We start from the raw sequence: 17,766 nt of genomic DNA, 5'->3' as shown, positions 1-17,766 counted from the left end.
GTGTTTGCCTTTTTTGTAATAGATTTGCTATGATATTTTTCCACATAATGAACATGTTCAGTAAAGTCATTCTTAAAGAATACGATATTTTTTTAACCATTCTTAGTTTTTGTTGCAGTTTTTATAGGAATTGATTGAAGAATGGTTTGAAGACATGATAGGAAATGCTTGAAGAATGAATCAAAGATTGATCACACTCACATTTTAAGAATCTTGTTATGTTTTAAAGAATTATACTTGTTATTCTTTCAGAATTTTGTTATTATTCAAGAATGTTCTTTGTATCACAATCATACAATGTAATTATTTGATATATTATTAGTGCAAGAAGACATGTATTCTTTATAAAATGTTAGTGTTGATAATATGTTCTATAATTCTTTAAGCATGTTAATATATATAAATATTGAATATAATCATATTCTGCAAGAATAAAATCAAAAATATATTTACTAGTTTATGGTTGATTTTTATGTCATTCTAACAGAATGAAATCGGATATTATTAAAATTTATATTTGAATTAAATTTAAAAAAATTCATATTTTTAAAAATAAGGGTATTAATTATCCCTTAAAATCTGGAAATTTTCTTTTTTAATATAGGTTAATTGACCAAAATACCCTTATGGTGAAATTTATGTTATTATATGGTACATGTTACCCTATTTTAATATCATAGACCCTCAGATCAAGATCATTGATTCTATTCCATCCGTTTGTCCAGATTTGTGCATACGGGCACATAATAGATGTCAATAACATTTGAACCTAGCCCTATATATATATATATATATATATATATATATATATATATATATATATATATATATATATATATATATATATATAAGGGTGAGGAGTCTAAAGGAGCATTCATTCATAATCATATTGTAGAAAGAGAAACTAGAGAGAAGAAGTGTGTGTGGATCTTATGTGTATGGAGCATCATTCATAATATTGAATACACCGCAGATTCATCAAGTTTTTCTTCTTCTTCTTTTCCATTTGATCTTGCATCATCCGCTTGATTGAGATTCCACACCATCAAGTGGATCTGATTGATACATCAAACATATTTTAGGGACTTACAATTGTTCAATGTATGTTTAATAATTGTGATACAAGGAATGATGTTACACCGCCCGATGTTTCCGCGTGCTAGCTGGGGGTGTGACAGGATCCAATGTGCTTATAACAAAATCAAATTGCCATAAAAAAGCTCCACAACATCCGTAGGCGTCCGTGTTGGATTAATCACTTCTAATTGAGTTACCAACTCCATAATCTCCTCATGTTCCTCCGACGATGAATAGAATTCGAGACCAGTCTCATAAACACTATCAACCTATCCTCAACTACAGTCGCTTCCTATGTTTGAATGTCGTTAGTGGCAACAGAAAACGAATAGTGAATTGCTGAAATCAAATTGAGAGAAAAGCTTTGATGTGAAATACAATTCCTAAGGTTAAATCTTCGTTGCAGATAGAATTATAATTCATACAATGCCTGGAATTCGTTTTGGAATAAATGAGAATTAGTTTTGAAATTGGAATGGATTCATGAAATCAAGCTGTAAAATTGGAATGAAATAACAAATCGATGTTTGCTTGTTGGATAATTGGAACCTAAATGGAAGGGTGACAACGTACGTTCAAAATTTGTTTAAATTTGATATATTATTATTATTATTATTATTATTTAAATAAATATAAATATATCATTATTAATAAGCGGTATTGTCTTAGATGAAATTTAAATATAATTGAAAAACACAACATAATGCCAAATGAAAAATAATTAATTCAAAATTACCAGAAATTGTCATTTGTTAATAAGAAGGAAAGGAAGAAAACAAAGACATATAGCAAATATAGCAACAAGTTTAGGTTTGTCATTCAAATCAATTGAAGTATAAAAATCATTTTTTATTTATTTATTAATTTCATCGTACCATATGTTATATAAAATTTGAAGGCACAACAACTTAAAGTTTAAATAGAAGGATTACTCAAATATTGTAATTGTATTAATGAAACAATAATTTGTTACAATGATATCATGTGCTTTGCACAAACTCTTACATCTTAATAAATTATAAATGCCTAAAAAATGGTACAACCTCGAAAAATTTACACAAGGAATAAAGCAAGAAAGAATGACCTCTACGAAAGAGCTAACAAACCTACTCTTCCGGCCTCCAATGCTTCCTTTATTTAGTAATTAACAAGAATAATCTACCTCTTTTAAATATATTCGGTGTCCTTCAGTATTTTTTACATTGTGCTTTTTACAGTCTGATCCACAACAAATTCAGCATTCTTCATACTCCAAGCACTCATTTGGGATATTTTGACACTTTGAGTACCATTATTAAAAGCGAAAAGGTGGGCATCTTCATTTTTGACAAATTTTGGGTAAATCCGGCTAGTGATACATGTCTTCCCACCAGCTCCGAAGCTTTCAATAATTGAGTGATCTATCTGTAAATATTCAACAAACAAGGGGTCAAATTGCAAAAATGACAATTGTGGAGTGCATTAATAAAACTAATAGCTCGAATTAAAATAAAATATCCCATGATGGTTGAAAGTTAAATGTTGAATAAAATTACATACCAAGTTTCTCAAAGAGATCTCCTCGGACCTAGGATCTATGTCCACAAATGCACCATAACTTGTCGTGTCGATGTTACTCCTAACAGTAGACCTTTAAACACAAACAAAAAGCAATTAATAATTGGAAACTACAATAATAAAACACATGAGAATCACACGATTATTCAAAAAGCTAATAATTAATAAGCTAACTGTCTTTCTACGCTATAACCGAAAACTCTAATTTATTTTTCTTCATAAAACAGAGTCATTTTATTCAACATATGCATCATTTTCCATAAAACAACTGAATAAATCACTACAAACCTGCTAAGATCGCTACACATGAGCACAGAGTATCGTCCGTTCTGGTTTTGAAAAACCCTAAAAAAGATCGCACTCTGTTCTTCCAAATCTTTAGACGCCATAGCCAACAAGCCAAAAGGCCCAAACGCACCTTCGCTTGAGGCACCTCTTTCGGTACAAAGTGCTTGTGGATCGACCGAACTCGTATCCAAAACCTCTGCCTCTTTCAAGTTCTCCAATTTAAATGAAATTGTGACATCAGCCTAAATTTCCAAAAAATAACAAACAAAATTTGTTAACACCATCCTCCAGAAGAGTACATTTTTTTATGCACAAGGTACAAACCTGAGCAGCAGTAATGCCATGTATTTCAAGAACCGAACCCGGTTTAAGGTTCGTGTCTTCAAGTTTAACTTCGTTCTGACGAAGTGCTTCGATCTCCTCCACCGGCCATTGAATCAGTTGCTTTCCACTTCTATCAATCCAAAGCGCCCTTGGAAATGACTGCAATCACGAATGTATTGTAAGAAAAACAAAATATAGTATTAACAAAGTATAAATAATAAATAGTTTTTATATGAATTATCAATATATGAATTAAGTCTACACTCCACATAAAGTTGTATATTATTTTTCCAAAAGTAAATTAAAAACACTACCTGAAGACCAGCCCATCCTTTTTCGATATCATCTTCTTGAGAATCAGTTTCAGGAACCCAAGCCCATAAAACCCTTCTCTTCTTGGCATCATCGAAGAACGACTTGGAAGCATAAAATTGGCCATAATCGTACCTCAGATCCAAAGTACTTCCAGTTAAACTCAACCCATTTTGTGGTAAAAAGTTCTCATGATCAGAACTGTAAGTCCCAATTGTATACCAATCATGTCCTTCAAATCCTGCTTTCATTACATGCTTGAAACTACCAGTATTCACCGATGTATCAAGCCCATTAGTGCTGTTCAAAGGCACCGGATAAAAGTCCGGGCACTCCCAAGTTCCGGTGGCAACCGCCGAGGAAAGAGGCTGTTCGTATCTTTTCCAGTTTACAAAATCAGTACTCTGGTACAGAAACGCCATACCGTTGTTGTCACGATCACCACCGACGACTATCCGCCATACGCCGTCGTCGCCGAGCCAGGCGGTGCTAGGGTCACGGAAACAGTCGTCTTTGACGCCCTCCGGTGGGGTTATGAGTGGGTTTTTTGGGTGTTTCACCCATTCACGGAGGAAAGGATCGGAGAGGTTTTTGGGCCATGCGAGGTCTTGGACTTGACGGGACTTTGAATCGCTGCCGGTGTATAACATGGCCGGAATATTTCCTGGTAAGATGGTGGCAGATCCCGACCAGCAACTCTTGATGTCGGCTTCTTGGGTCGGGTAAATTGCCGGGTCGAGATGGATCCAGTTGACTAAATCGTAGGATACGGCATGAGCCCAAATGATGATGTCACCAAATGTAGCTGCATACGGATTGTATTGGTAGAAGAAATGGTACACTCCTTTGTATAACATAGGCCCTACATATATTAAATGATTATTAGAACCTTTGTGTTTAAAATTCTCAAATGACAATTCTATTTTCTATATTTGTTAAACCTCGATATTATCTAATTCATATGAGTCAAAGATTTTTAAATAAAATATAAGCACTTACTTATATTAATGCTATATTTATTTAGGAAAATATTCAAGGTTAGTATTGTATATGGATAATACACAAATAAAACATTATAGTTTAAAAAGAAGTATTAGAATGTAAGCAAGTAATGTCTTGTTATACGTTATTATAATTGTATTTGGTGATAAATTATTACAATTAGTTACCTTCTAATAGTAATTTTTTTTCTAAAGGTAATTTGAAATAAATAATTAATTATCCATTTATGTTGACCCACATACTCAAAGTTGGGCGTCCACCAACTCTAAAGAACGTGGACCAAAGCTGTCCAAACAATGCAATCCAATATCCAAATGGCCATATCTTACTTCGAAGAGGTATTATTTGGAATTTATTTTTAGTAAAAAGTAAAAAAGTATAAGAAATGGAGCTAAAAAAAGAAAAAGCATATGGGGGCATATATGTCATAACAATCGAGATCGAAAGTGGGTTTGGGCGGTGGGGAAGAAGAGGGTATTCCACCATTCTTTGCGTATTTGGTGGGGTTCCTTTCTTCTTAATAACTCTATCCATTAAAATTATATCGAATTTGCCTTTTATTATAATAATAATTATTATTCTTATTTTTTATGCTTAAAACAAGAAAAGTCATACGTAGCATTTTTCTTGCTTTTTACGTGGATATTGTTATTCCTGCCGATTTTAGTAATATTTAAATTACAAGAAAGTAACATCGGAAGTTGCTCTAAAATTAAGCAACCATTTATCTAAAAGTGGAAAAATAACATCTTACGAAATTATAAACTCACCATTAGGATCTGTGGATTCCAAATCATCAACCATGCGTGTCCGTATGGTATCCATGTCAATGAAAACCGAAAGAAAGAAAGTTAGCTACTATAAACATATTATTTAACAAACAGATTTCCGATCAAAAATAATAGTAACATATTTTTTTTTCGAAAATATTTAAAAGATTCTTAATTAAAGAAAAAAGCAAAAAAAAATACCGTTCATCCAATTGCTTGGAGGTTGAAAATGGTAACCAGTTCGATACGGCTGCTCAATCTGTTGATTGAGCAACAGTATTTCATCTTTCAGATTCCGACCAGCCACTTTAGTGTGGCCGGTTTCCTGGAAGATAATAAGAAAACATAATGCAAGAAAAGAGGAAAGAAGTTTGTTCATGATGAGTGTGTGTTTGGATATCGATGACTTTAAGGTTGTTTAGGAGAATGGGTGTTGTGGATGGAATGAAGTTGAGAATGGTCCATTGGTTGGTTTATATAGACTTTGAGACTAACAGGAAATACCGAATAATTTTAATAAATGCTCCCTGAACTTTCGTTATGTTTGAAAAGTTGGCCTGCCTACACTTCACTTTTTTAAATTATTATTATTAATGCATTTTATATTTGGTTGTCTTTAAAGGACCCATTTTTTAAGACTGAAATATCTAGCCGCCGTAACAAAGGTCTTGCATGTAGAATAATTTTTCTACTTTGTTTCACGTTAAAAATATGGCTTATTAAAAAATATATCATTTTTTTTTTGTTTGCGTTGTATACGATTCAGATTTATATAATTGTGTATTGATGTTTGTGATATTTGGTTTGGTTGATAACTACTTTACTTTTATCTTATATTCTTATTAATAATACAGTGAATTTGTAAGAATTAATCAGTAAAAGAAATTCATTTATGAGTCCTTGTAGATAGTGAATACAAGGTGCAGTTTTTAATAATTGATACTTGCTACATCGCCGGTTCCAAAAAAAAGAAAAGATACTTGCCACATAGACGTTTTTTTTTTTTTTTTTTAAAGAAACTATTCAAGTTGAAAGATATTAAAAAAATTATTATTATATATTGGAACAAAAATAATAAATGACATCACTTAACGAAAAGTGCAAAGTGAATGTTGGATCGGACAACAACAAAGGGAGAAAAAGAAATAAGAGAAGTGAAGGGATGAAATAGAATTTCTTTCTAACTACATGGGGTTGAAGGTAAAATCGGTCGACTTTTCCAACCAAGCAACAACAAAAATAATAAGATAAGGTACCGAAAAATTAATTTTAATGACGCGGAATATGACAATAACTCAAAAAGTATCATGTATTGTCCTTGTAGATAGTGAATACAAACATTGATCCAAATACATGACTCACCTTCTAAGTAATCACAATCAATTATCCATAAATATATTCATTTAAATTTTTAATTTTAATTCCAAATGGATACTCAACAAAAACTTTTCCATACAAATGGATTATAAAGAGGTATCATAGTCGGCAGTTCTTATGATGAGATTTTAAACTGTTTTCGTATAATACCACCGACAAAACAAGGGAGATAAGAAATAATAATAATAATAATAACAATAATAATAATAATAATAATAATATGAAAACAATAATAATAATAATAATAATAATAATAATAATAATAATAATAATGTTTCTCTGCATGTAAAACGTTAGCTAACTTTGTATGCATAAAGGTTCCTTCACATAACATACTAGGTGAAGAAGATGAAAGCATTGGTGTGTAAAGAAAGAGCTAACAAAATAAGATAAAGGTAAAAATGATGATTTGAGACTTTTTTCATGGTTTATAGGTTTTATAACTTACATGGTTCTATTAAAGTCCTATTAATTTACCATAATTTACGAATAAATCTCAAACTAAAATTAATTCATGATTTGACAACTTTCTCTCTATAACATATATATTACTAGTTTTACTATTGACGTAACTGCTTAGTCATTAAATAAGCTAATGTGATAGATATGTTGGATTATATAATATTATGTTTATCATAAAACTTGATATCCTAATGTATTGTATATTTTTTGAAATATATAATGCATCCAATGAAGACTACAATAATTACATAAACTTACAATAACTTCGTTATTGCAATTATTTTGAATGTCCTATTGAGTAGTATACCCATCTCATTAGTTCTTCCTTTATAATTTATAAGGCCCTTAAAGGTCCTATTGAGTAGGTTCTCAACTACATATTGAAACTATTTTGAATGTTTCGAATATTTCTTATTTACGTTTTTATCATATTAAGTATAATTACAACTATAATTTTTAATGATGTTGATGTGATATCTTGTATTATACCTAGACATTTCTTTTATAAGGATGAAATACATCAGTAGTATTATTCCTAACAAAATTATTTTATCTATTATAACATTAGTAATCTTTAATATATATATATATATATATATATATATATATATATATATATATATATATATATATATATATATATATATAACATTCTCATATGTCAAATAAACTATATTTATTAGCCTTTAAAATCCATTTCTCGAAGTTGCAATATGTGCATCTTGTTTGTGTAATAAGGATAACAATTTCATAAATAAGTTTGATTCAAATCATATGTAAGTATAATGTGTTTGCATATAGACCTATAGCTTAGAAAAACATTGAAATTTACATTATAATTCTATCAAGAGATCTAATTATCAAAATAAGAATAATCATTTCAGAATATAAATGTGATCGTTTTTTAAAAACGATTAAGTAAATTATCAATCATCTAATCATAAAACTGAAAGGTATATTGTTCGGTTTTATTCAAAAGTCAGTTTCTAAGAACACTCTAAATGGAAACGGAAGCTTTAAAACTTTGTATAAACATAAAACTATTTTATCCCCCCCCCCTACCCGCGGATCAATTTGCATTAACATGAATAATTAAAACAACAATAGGAAGAAAGAGTTACAACCTTTGAAGACAATGATCCTCTTAGGAGGTTGGAAGTTGATAGAGTGATGGCAAGAACTCAAGGAAGAATTCCTTCAGAGTTATCCACAAACAGTTACCAACTTGATAGTTCTAACTATTAAGCTTTTAAGACAAATAAACTTTTAACATAAAAGAGAGTAAAATAAAAGTATCATATTTGTCTTTAATGACTTATATCTTCAAGAAAACTAGAGAGAAAGAGGGAAAGACGAGATGATTCTTAGATTTCATGAATGAAAAACAAGGAATAAAAACTAGATTTTAAGCCCTTATGTTAAGCCTTTATCCCATGGGTCTTAAAACTTTAAGACCCATGATTCATCATCACAACTATCCATTATTCTAAAGCATGGAATAAACACTTACTTCATGATTGTTCCCACAATTACAACTGAATATAGATTTAAATAATAACTATATTACTCATGGATTAAACATGTTAATATAGAGCACAACAAATATTTATGTGAATATTATATTTCAATATATCAAAATAAGACAATAGTTATCATCATAACGTTCCAATATCCAAGCACTAAATCCAAAGAAATTCCCTTTACTAGAATAACGAAGTCCTAAAGCTCAAGCATAACCATTCATGCTTAGCGTATGGAAGCACTTCATGAATGAGTTCGAACAAAGTTATGATATGTGTGAATTTTGCAAATACTATTATCTCATTACTTAACTTTATTCCAAATGTAGTTAAATCTATAGATAATATGATTGGTTTTTTGATGTGACTTAGAGCCATTAGCTAGAGTAAGTGCACTCTCGTTGTTATAAAATATTTCTATGTGATCCTTGAATAAAATGACTAATCCTAGTTTTTGATGAGCTTCTTCATGCAATCATATTAGATTACAGCTTTTGAAGTATCAATTTATTCTTATTTTGTAGTAGATTATACAACTATGTTTTTCTTGGAGCTCATTTCAACAAAACTATATTCATTCATAATGAAGTCATAACTTGATTATAATTCATAATTATCTCTATTTGTTTTGATGTCAGTATCTTGAATACAATTCACATTAATATCTCCTTCTAAACTAAGCAGCTGTTCAAAATTATTCAGTTCTACGTAATTACTTTTAGATAGTCCTTCATAGTCATCTAATGATCTTCCCATATATCCTATTAGATTCTTCTTCACATGTTCAAAGAATTATCATTGATCTTGTCTTATGCATAGCATGACATATATGATGGATTTATTTTCCAAGTCAAATAGAATACCTTTATATAATATACTTCAAAAATATGATTTTCATATTTTTAATCTATCATTTAGTAATGTTTCCCAACTAAAAAAAGATACATCTTGCACGGTTGGAATGCCATTTCTCATGGTTAAGTATGTCACATACATACAAGATTAAGAATATCACAATGCTCCCACATGTTTTCTTGTAAACACAGAGGCCATCTTTATTTTTGACCTAATCACACCTTGTGCTTTTCTGATGAAAAAATAAAAATTATTAATTTGAGAAATTTTTCTTTAAATCTGTAATTGGATTTCTAAAGCTTACACATACTTCATAATTATATATGGATTTCATCTTATTGTTCATGGTTCCAAGCTATTTATCGGATTCAAAATCTGACATAGCATTTAGGTAGTTGTTAGAATCATTAGAATCTATTAAAAAATAGTTCTTAACTAGAAATCCATATTTCTCAGGGGCTTGACAAATTCTACCAAATTTGTGAACAATTTGTGATCTTGAATAACTATTATTTAGGTTCAATAATTTCTCGTTGAGACCAGTGCATTGTTTTTTTTTTTTTTTTTTTTTGCTAAATCAGGTTGTGGTTTTTGACCTACTTGAAGTTCCATATGCCTCCTACTCGCTTTGTCCATTAGAAGCTCGAATTCTAAGAACTCAACTTTCAGAGAAGTATAAATCTTGTTTTGGTGGGTTTGTAGAAGTAATAGCCTAAACAATCTTTAGGATATCCTATACATGTGTACCTAGTAGATCTTAGGTCTAGAAGCTTCTTGTCTTACACAAACTTCACATCCCCAAAGCATTAAGTAGGAGATGGATGGAGCCTTTATATGCTAAATCTCACAAAGTGTTTTATTTACTTCTTACTTGGAGTAGTAGTCAAAATATGATTTTTGGTGATTAAGGCATCGTCCCAAAACGATAAAAGGAAAATATTTCTATTCATTAGGAAGTAAACCATATCTAATTTAGTTTGGCTCATCATATATTATTTCCAAGGCTTTGATGGCCCTACTGAGCGGTTTCTCAACTTCATATTGAAACATCCTTGAATATTTCCAAAGTTTGCCATTTATGTTTTATCATTTAAAATATATTTACAATGGCTATGGTATTTAATGAAGTTCATGTGGTATATTGCAATATATCTAAACATTACTTTTGCAAGGATGGAAGACATCACTATGTATTATTCCAAACCAAATTCTTTATCTTCTATATAGAGAGAATCATTTTACTAATATTTTATATATAAATTAGATTCACATGAGTCAACTAAACTAAGTTTATTTTCCTGACAAAATCCATTTCTGAAGTTAGAGTGTGTGTATCTTGTTGGTATAATAAAGATAACAATGTCACAGATAAATTTGATTCAAACGATATTTGAGTCAATCACTACTAGAAAAATACTCTTTAATGACGCGCAAACAATGACACTCGCTAATTTACGATACGCATTTTTGCATGTCCTTAAACATAATGTCAGCCTTCCAAATTTTGAAGGATAGAGGACACTCATTTTAGCGTGCCCTAAAATTATTGTCCCACAAAAAAAAATTACAAACACGGAGGGCACCTAAATTAAATGGGTGTCTTCTACAAATGTCGCTTTATATGTTTTCATTTAACCGCGCGTTTTTAAAGAGGGTTCCTCTAAAATTAGAAAATTCTAAAATTTTGAAGTAATCTCCCTTATCTCTCATAAAATCGCACAGAGAACCATTCTCTCTCGTCCTCCTTCTCTCTAACCCTAGACAAAACCACCGTCAATTCGCAACAATGTCTTCTTACCCTTTCCTTCTTGCTTTTTCCAGATTTGTGACCTTCTTCAAATATATCTTATCCTCCCCCACCTGGTACTACCACACTCGAAATCGATGAAACCCTACCGGCCCATCGTCATCAAAAATCAACGCCTCCATCAACCAGCTAGGGCTTTTTATAGGAGACCTCCACAAAATTAATCACGTTTCATCCTCGCAGTGTCGGTGACTCCTTACGCTCACATACGTATATGTCTATGACTACGACTTCTTACACTCAGGATGTTGGCGATTGGGGTTCTAAGTCCTGGATCCACTTCCTGTCAACCCTACTCCATCTACTATGACTACCAAGCTTGTTCCTGTAGCTATATGTGATACTTTCATCCCACTGTGCTTAAAGCCCTCAATTTTGTATCTGATTGGCTTGAAGGCGGTAAACCAAAAATGAGAAGGACGAAGGTAACATTATCGGGGCCTAATAGAGAAGACGACGAGACAAATCTCTTCGGAGATTTTGTTGCGTAGCATTGATTAGGTGTTTAACTACATTCTTCGTGCAAATATTGAAGTATATTTGCATCAATTTTCCATTTTATTGCAAAGCAACGGTAACAAAAAAGAAAAACCATTCAGTTTGTGTTTTGTTTTCTATGTAAATGATAAATCAGAAATTAAATCTCCATCTCCTATCATCATTCATCTACAATCTCATTACTTTTTATTATGTATTCTAAATATTTGATTTTTATTTTATGTAAGGAGAGCCGATCAGCCAAAGAAAAGGACAATTATGCCATTTCCCTTGAATAGTTGAAGTTTCACCTGTAGTTGGGTTTTTTTTGCCCTTTGGCTTGGATTCTTGGAAGACAAATTTGTTTTGTAGTCTTGAACATGTGGTGTTTTGTTGGTGTTTTAGTTGAGGTTTGTCCTTCGGCTGCCTAGAGTCCTGACTTCTGAGAATGACAACTGCTAGTAATTAATGTCCTTTGATTCTCTATTACAGGGGAAGAAAATCAAGGATGATTTCCTTAACACTTCAGTTCAAGATTTGGTAACTTACCTGAATCCAATGTTTCTAGCTTACATAGAGGGAACTAAAATCTTAGTTTTTCCAAATTAAATTTGGGTATTACAGGGGACTTTTTAGACACAACCAAGTCAATGTCATTTAAAAATGCATGGCCTTCTCCTATGGGAATATCAGGGAAAGACATTGCAATGTTGTTCATTAAAGATGCTTTATCAAATCTTGATGCACAACAAGAATATGCAACAAACAGAGATGATGAATTAGAGATTGCTTCTTTACAAAAAGATGGAGGGTTATCTTTTTCACAAGTTAAAATAGAAGGAATGGTGGGAAGTTATCCTTTTGAAAACCTGAGATCAGCTATTGACAAATCTCAGGATCTGCACAACTTACATCTGTCTAGTTACTTTCGGTGAACTTGATCATAGACACATTGGGTGCACTGGCACTAGCTACCGAACCACCAAACGATGGTCTAATGAAACGACAACCTGTCAAAAGAACCGACAGTTTCATCACCAAGACAATGTAGCGGAATATCACTGGCCAAAGTATTTACCAAATGGTTGTCCTATTTGTTCTTAATTTTGCAGGGAAACAAATCTTAAATCTATAAGGCCCAAATTCAACCGCCATTCTCAACACATTTTTCTTCAACACCTTTGTCTTTTGTCAGATTATTTATTAGTACATAACTTCTAACTAATTTGTGTGTGTTCTTTATCAGCTTATGATTGATATATGTGACATATTGAATTTTGTAGGTGTTTAACAAAATAAACAGCTGTGACATTGACAAGATTAATATTTTTTGTGGGATATTTAGTAGTTGGATTTTTGTGGGTGTGATGATATCGACATTTGTATTTCAAGTAATAATAGTGGAGTTTATTAGGACTTTTGCAATGTTGTAGGAATGAAATGCTAGAAATGGAAATTGAGTAACCAAAGCTGTTAGAAAGCTAAAACCAGAGTGACTGAAATATCGATTTACATGTTGTATAAACACACACACACCAGGACCAGGTATGAATCAGGTATGAATATGATTAGATTTTCTAATACCATGATTATAATAAATTGATCTACAAAATGGTACTCATTAGTAAAAATATAAATGCAGGCTATGCCTGCAGAAAAGAGGTGTACAATCTTACTAGCTATAGCTGACGCACTAGAAGCAAATGAGAAAATGATTTTACATGAAAATGAAGCTGATGTGGCAACTGTACAAGATGATGGATATGAATCATCATTAGTCTATCAGTTGGCTCTTAAGCCTAGGAAAGCAAGTCGTATTTTTAAATTTTTTGTCTTTATTGATTTTTGAATTCTTTTTCCATTTTTCATTTTGTTTTTGTCGTATATTATAGGTCTCTAGTCTTGCAAAAGCAATTCGTGTGATTGCAAAAAGGGAAGAGGCAATTGGTTAAGTATCAAAGAGAACAGAGGTAAGAAATGAAATGTATTATTGTTGTTTGCTTTAATTTTTTTTATTAAATGACATGTATTATTGTTTACTTTAAAAATAATTGTTACATCCAGCTGTCAGATGGATTCATCTTAGAGAAAATGTCATCTCCCTTGGGTGTTCTACTTGTTATCTTTGAGTCACGACCTGAGGCACTAGTTCAGGTATACACATAGGAAGTTTTTTCTTAAATATTTTTTTTAGAATAATTTAAATTTTTGTTCCCTAAGTATAAATGATTGTTGCAATTTTGTCCCCATAAATTTCTCTTTTAATTTTTGTACAGGTGGCTGGTGGTTTAGCTTCCGCAACACCTCACATGATAAGTGCAGCTGTTAAAGGCATAACTCCATTGAGTTATGAGTTTACTTATCTTGTATCCACTACTTTTAGTGTTTTTCCATCCTCTTTTCTTCTTCTTTGAAGAAAAAACAGAGAGATAATTAAAGTAATGTTCTTTGTTATTATTTTTTTATATTAATTGTCTAATAATATGGTTGTTATTGGTGCATGCCAATTTAGGTCTGATAAATTTATTAGTTGCAAAGTCACAAGCTGAAGGGTTGCAAATGCATATGAAGGGCATGGTGGAGGCTCTGTTGAGCTGGCAGAGTACGAACAAGTGTCATTTTTAGGCAAAGGTTAGTGAAAGATCTTGATTTATATCTTGTGATAAATTGTTATTGAAATATAATAAATGGGATGGATGATGATATGTTGTTACAGGTGAAGTTGCTGCTTGAAATGCTTGTGAATAAATGTGGTATTGATGTTGTTAAGGAAGTTATGCCCGAAGAACATATGAAAGCTGCTTACTAATATTAGAAAGGTTGGCTGAAGATTTAATGTTTTTTTCTTGGTGAGTTTTTTTTTTAATATTTTCTTAACAATATATATTAAGAATAATGTTTGATTTTTTTGTTTTGTTTGTAGGAACAATGCAAAGAATAAAGATATTGACAGCAAAGGATGGTTACTGGACATGGCTACTTATTCTCAGTTTGGACAAATTCCAGATAGGTTACTTCATATTTAACCCTGATGGTTGGATAAGAATGCTCACTTTGATGTAGTAATCAATTTAGTATAGATGAATTTTTTGTTCTTTATTTTGGTTGAATTTTACAATATAGTGAGAGAATGTGAAGAATTCATAATCAAGATTTTTTTTTCAATTTCATTAAGAGTTTGTCACCTTGTGGTTCAGTATGAATATTTTAAGTTGCAAAATATGATGAGAACTGAGAAGGAAGTTGCTGAGTTATTGGAAATGACTATTTTGCTATTGTTGAGAAAATGAAAGAAGCTAATTGGTTATAATTGAAGCATACTAGCGAGCAAACAAACTGTTTGTTGATTATTGTGAGGTTAGGTTATCTGATTCCCCTTCATGTTTCCCTTATATTCCTACTTTTGTTGTTCCTTTAAATATAACATTGGTATTATATCTAAATTCTTTCAGCCCCAATAAGAGCAAGTTTACTTGTCTTGTTGCCAAAAAAAGCTTTTGAACTTGGTTTGGAGGTACTTTTAGTTTACATTTCTCTAAATAGTCTATATATTTATGTTATTTATTCTTTTTGGTTTAACAAGTCTTTAATGCTATGTATGCCATGTATTCTTTCTAGTCGGCTTAATGGTAGATTTTACTTTTTTTTTGTAGTTATATAATTTTATAAATATATTGCAGGTTGACTAAATTTTGTATGAGCAATTGCCTTCACTCAATGATAAGCTAATGAAGTTCTTGGATCATCTGGTAAAAGGATTTTCTTTATTATTTATTATCATTGGCAATCTATTCCTTAAATTGTTTTTTGCTATTTTTCTTTTTACGAGATCGCACATATTATATCACATTTGTTAGTATACATATGCATTCTGATGTACTTATAAATGATGTTGATTGTCTGATTAATAAAAGCTTTTTTTGTTTCAGCTAATGTTCAAGTCATTACTTGCCATCTACACCCGATGGACAACAACCAATTTTTTGACATGAAGGATTTTTTTTACATGATATCTGAAACAAGGTGTCCCTTAATAGCAATGTAGTATTCAGTTGGAATACATTTTCAACTCTTTGGTAACATTCGAATGAAAGTATTCAGTTGTTACATCTGAATTAGTAACCATCCTATGTGTTTGGTACAACTTCTGAATTAATCATGGCCTTGGAACTGATGCTTAAACAATCTTACATTCTTTTAAGTTTTAACATTTAAAAGTAAGAGGTAGGAACCATTTAATTAATTAGTTCACCATTATTTACCAAAGCCCTTACTTTTATTTTCTAACTTGGAAGTTCCATATTAAAACGGTTAACTCAATTGAAAAAAATTAATGATGTTTTTTTATGGCTTGTATATTTTTTTTATTTCTCTTTTACATTAACACAAAACTTACGAATGACTTGATAACTTGAACTTGTTTACCTTCATTCTCATCCTTACTAACATATATATGTTGCAACTCTCTTATTAACATAAGTGCATTATTATTGCAGGAGACAAATTTGAAATGCTTGCCCATCTCATTCATTGAATTCAGCAAATGAATTCAACATTTGAATCACTAAAATCACGGATTGATCATTCAGATGAACAGGTATAGTATCATATAAGAATTCCATTTTTTTTGTTAGTGATTTTATAACATGTTAAGATATGATGATGTAGATGAATGGTTGTGTGACACAAGCTCTTAAGTCAATTAAAGAAGACAGACACCTAGGAATCAACCTTGAAAACAAGTGGGAATTATCAAATGCTAAATAAAAAAGGGATGTCCAATACGTTCTCTTGTTTCAACTTTTTTTTAATTTCAGAAACTACTAACTCAAGATATTAATTATTTACTTAAAAAAAAATAAAAAAGTATATAAATTTGACAATGTGTGTTGCTTGATATAGTAACCAATTCCTTCAGCAAGCCAAAGAACAAAGATCGGTTACTCCAAAGACTCAGATAAGATGTGTTGCCAAGAACCTCATGTTAATTTGTCTGACTACCCATGTGACCCATTGGATGAAGCTCAAGGTTCTTTACTTCTCTTACACTGTAATAATCCATCTTCACACTTATTTTGTAGTTATGTTTTTTTTTTTTTGCAGGCAATATCGATATTGTGAGCAAGTTCATAGGTTTAGAGTCCTTAAGTGGTGTTATTAAGGAAGAGTGGAGAAAACTGAGGCACACATTTTAAAAAATCAACACAAATCTTGTTTACAATGAGGCACACATTAGCTAGGTTATTAGAACTATTAGTTTGTAAATTTCTGTTACAACTTCTATTGAATTGTTTTATTTTTCTATATATGGAACGATTATTTGTATGACATTAAATTTTATTTAATGGATTGTATTTTTTGTATATGATATTTTATTTTCTATTATGAGACATTAAATACAAATTTAATTTGAAAATTAGTAAATTTATAAATAATATTTTTTTTAAACATTTAAAATTATGATACGCAAAAATGTGTTTCATCTTCATTTATGACATGGCCTTTCTTGACAGGGGCTTTCTTGATACGCATTGCGTGTCATTAACACGCGCGTTGTAAGGTTACGACACGCGAATGCTTTTTGTCTTCCTTTTTGACAGGGCCTTACTTGATATGCATTGCGTATCGTAATCTTGCGTCGTAATTGCACGTCATAAATGAGCGTCGTAAATGCACGTCGTCTATAGAGATGCGCAAAAGCGCTTCGTTTTTCTTGACGCGCATTTGTGCGTCGTCTGAGCCTTTTACGATGTGCAATGAGCATCGTAAAAGGCTGTTTTTCTAGTAGTGAAGGTGTTCAGATATAGAACTACTGTTTCAAAAAACATTGATGTTTACTTTATAATCTAAAAGGTTTAATTCTTGAAATAAGAATAATCATTTTAGAATATGAATATGATCGGTTTGAAAAATAATTAAGTAAATAATTAATTATCTA

At 31.1% G+C, this 17,766-nt stretch overlaps 1 protein-coding gene across 1 annotated transcript; it reads right to left on the bottom strand.

Annotated features, from left to right (window-relative positions):
- Positions 1-2,005: 2,005 nt before the first annotated feature.
- On the bottom strand, positions 2,006-5,785 carry LOC111881471 (beta-fructofuranosidase, insoluble isoenzyme CWINV6). The gene is made up of 7 exons (XM_023877861.2): positions 5,532-5,785; positions 5,331-5,339; positions 3,561-4,420; positions 3,247-3,405; positions 2,923-3,164; positions 2,617-2,707; positions 2,006-2,481 (listed from the first exon to the last, which is right to left on the bottom strand). Exons 1-7 carry the CDS (start codon positions 5,707-5,709, stop codon positions 2,275-2,277), a joined length of 1,746 nt encoding a protein of 581 aa, XP_023733629.1. The 5' UTR covers positions 5,710-5,785; the 3' UTR covers positions 2,006-2,274.
- Between the last annotated feature and the right edge of the window lie 11,981 nt (positions 5,786-17,766).

This window comes from Lactuca sativa, chromosome 5 (assembly GCF_002870075.4).
Source record: "Lactuca sativa cultivar Salinas chromosome 5, Lsat_Salinas_v11, whole genome shotgun sequence".
NCBI classification, from domain to species: domain Eukaryota; kingdom Viridiplantae; phylum Streptophyta; class Magnoliopsida; order Asterales; family Asteraceae; genus Lactuca; species Lactuca sativa.
Note: the sequence above shows the minus strand (reverse complement) of the source record. Positions and strands in the feature narration are given on the sequence as shown.

Coding starts and splice junctions, on each gene's coding strand:
- LOC111881471 (XM_023877861.2), bottom strand. CDS start 5,709: ATGAACAAACTTCTTTCCTCTTTTCTTGCATTATGTTTTCTTATTATC. Junction 3,406..3,560: donor AAGGATGGGCTGGTCTTCAG/GTAGTGTTTTTA, acceptor TCGTGATTGCAG/TCATTTCCAAGGGCGCTTTG. Junction 3,165..3,246: donor ATGGCATTACTGCTGCTCAG/GTTTGTACCTTG, acceptor TTGGAAATTTAG/GCTGATGTCACAATTTCATT.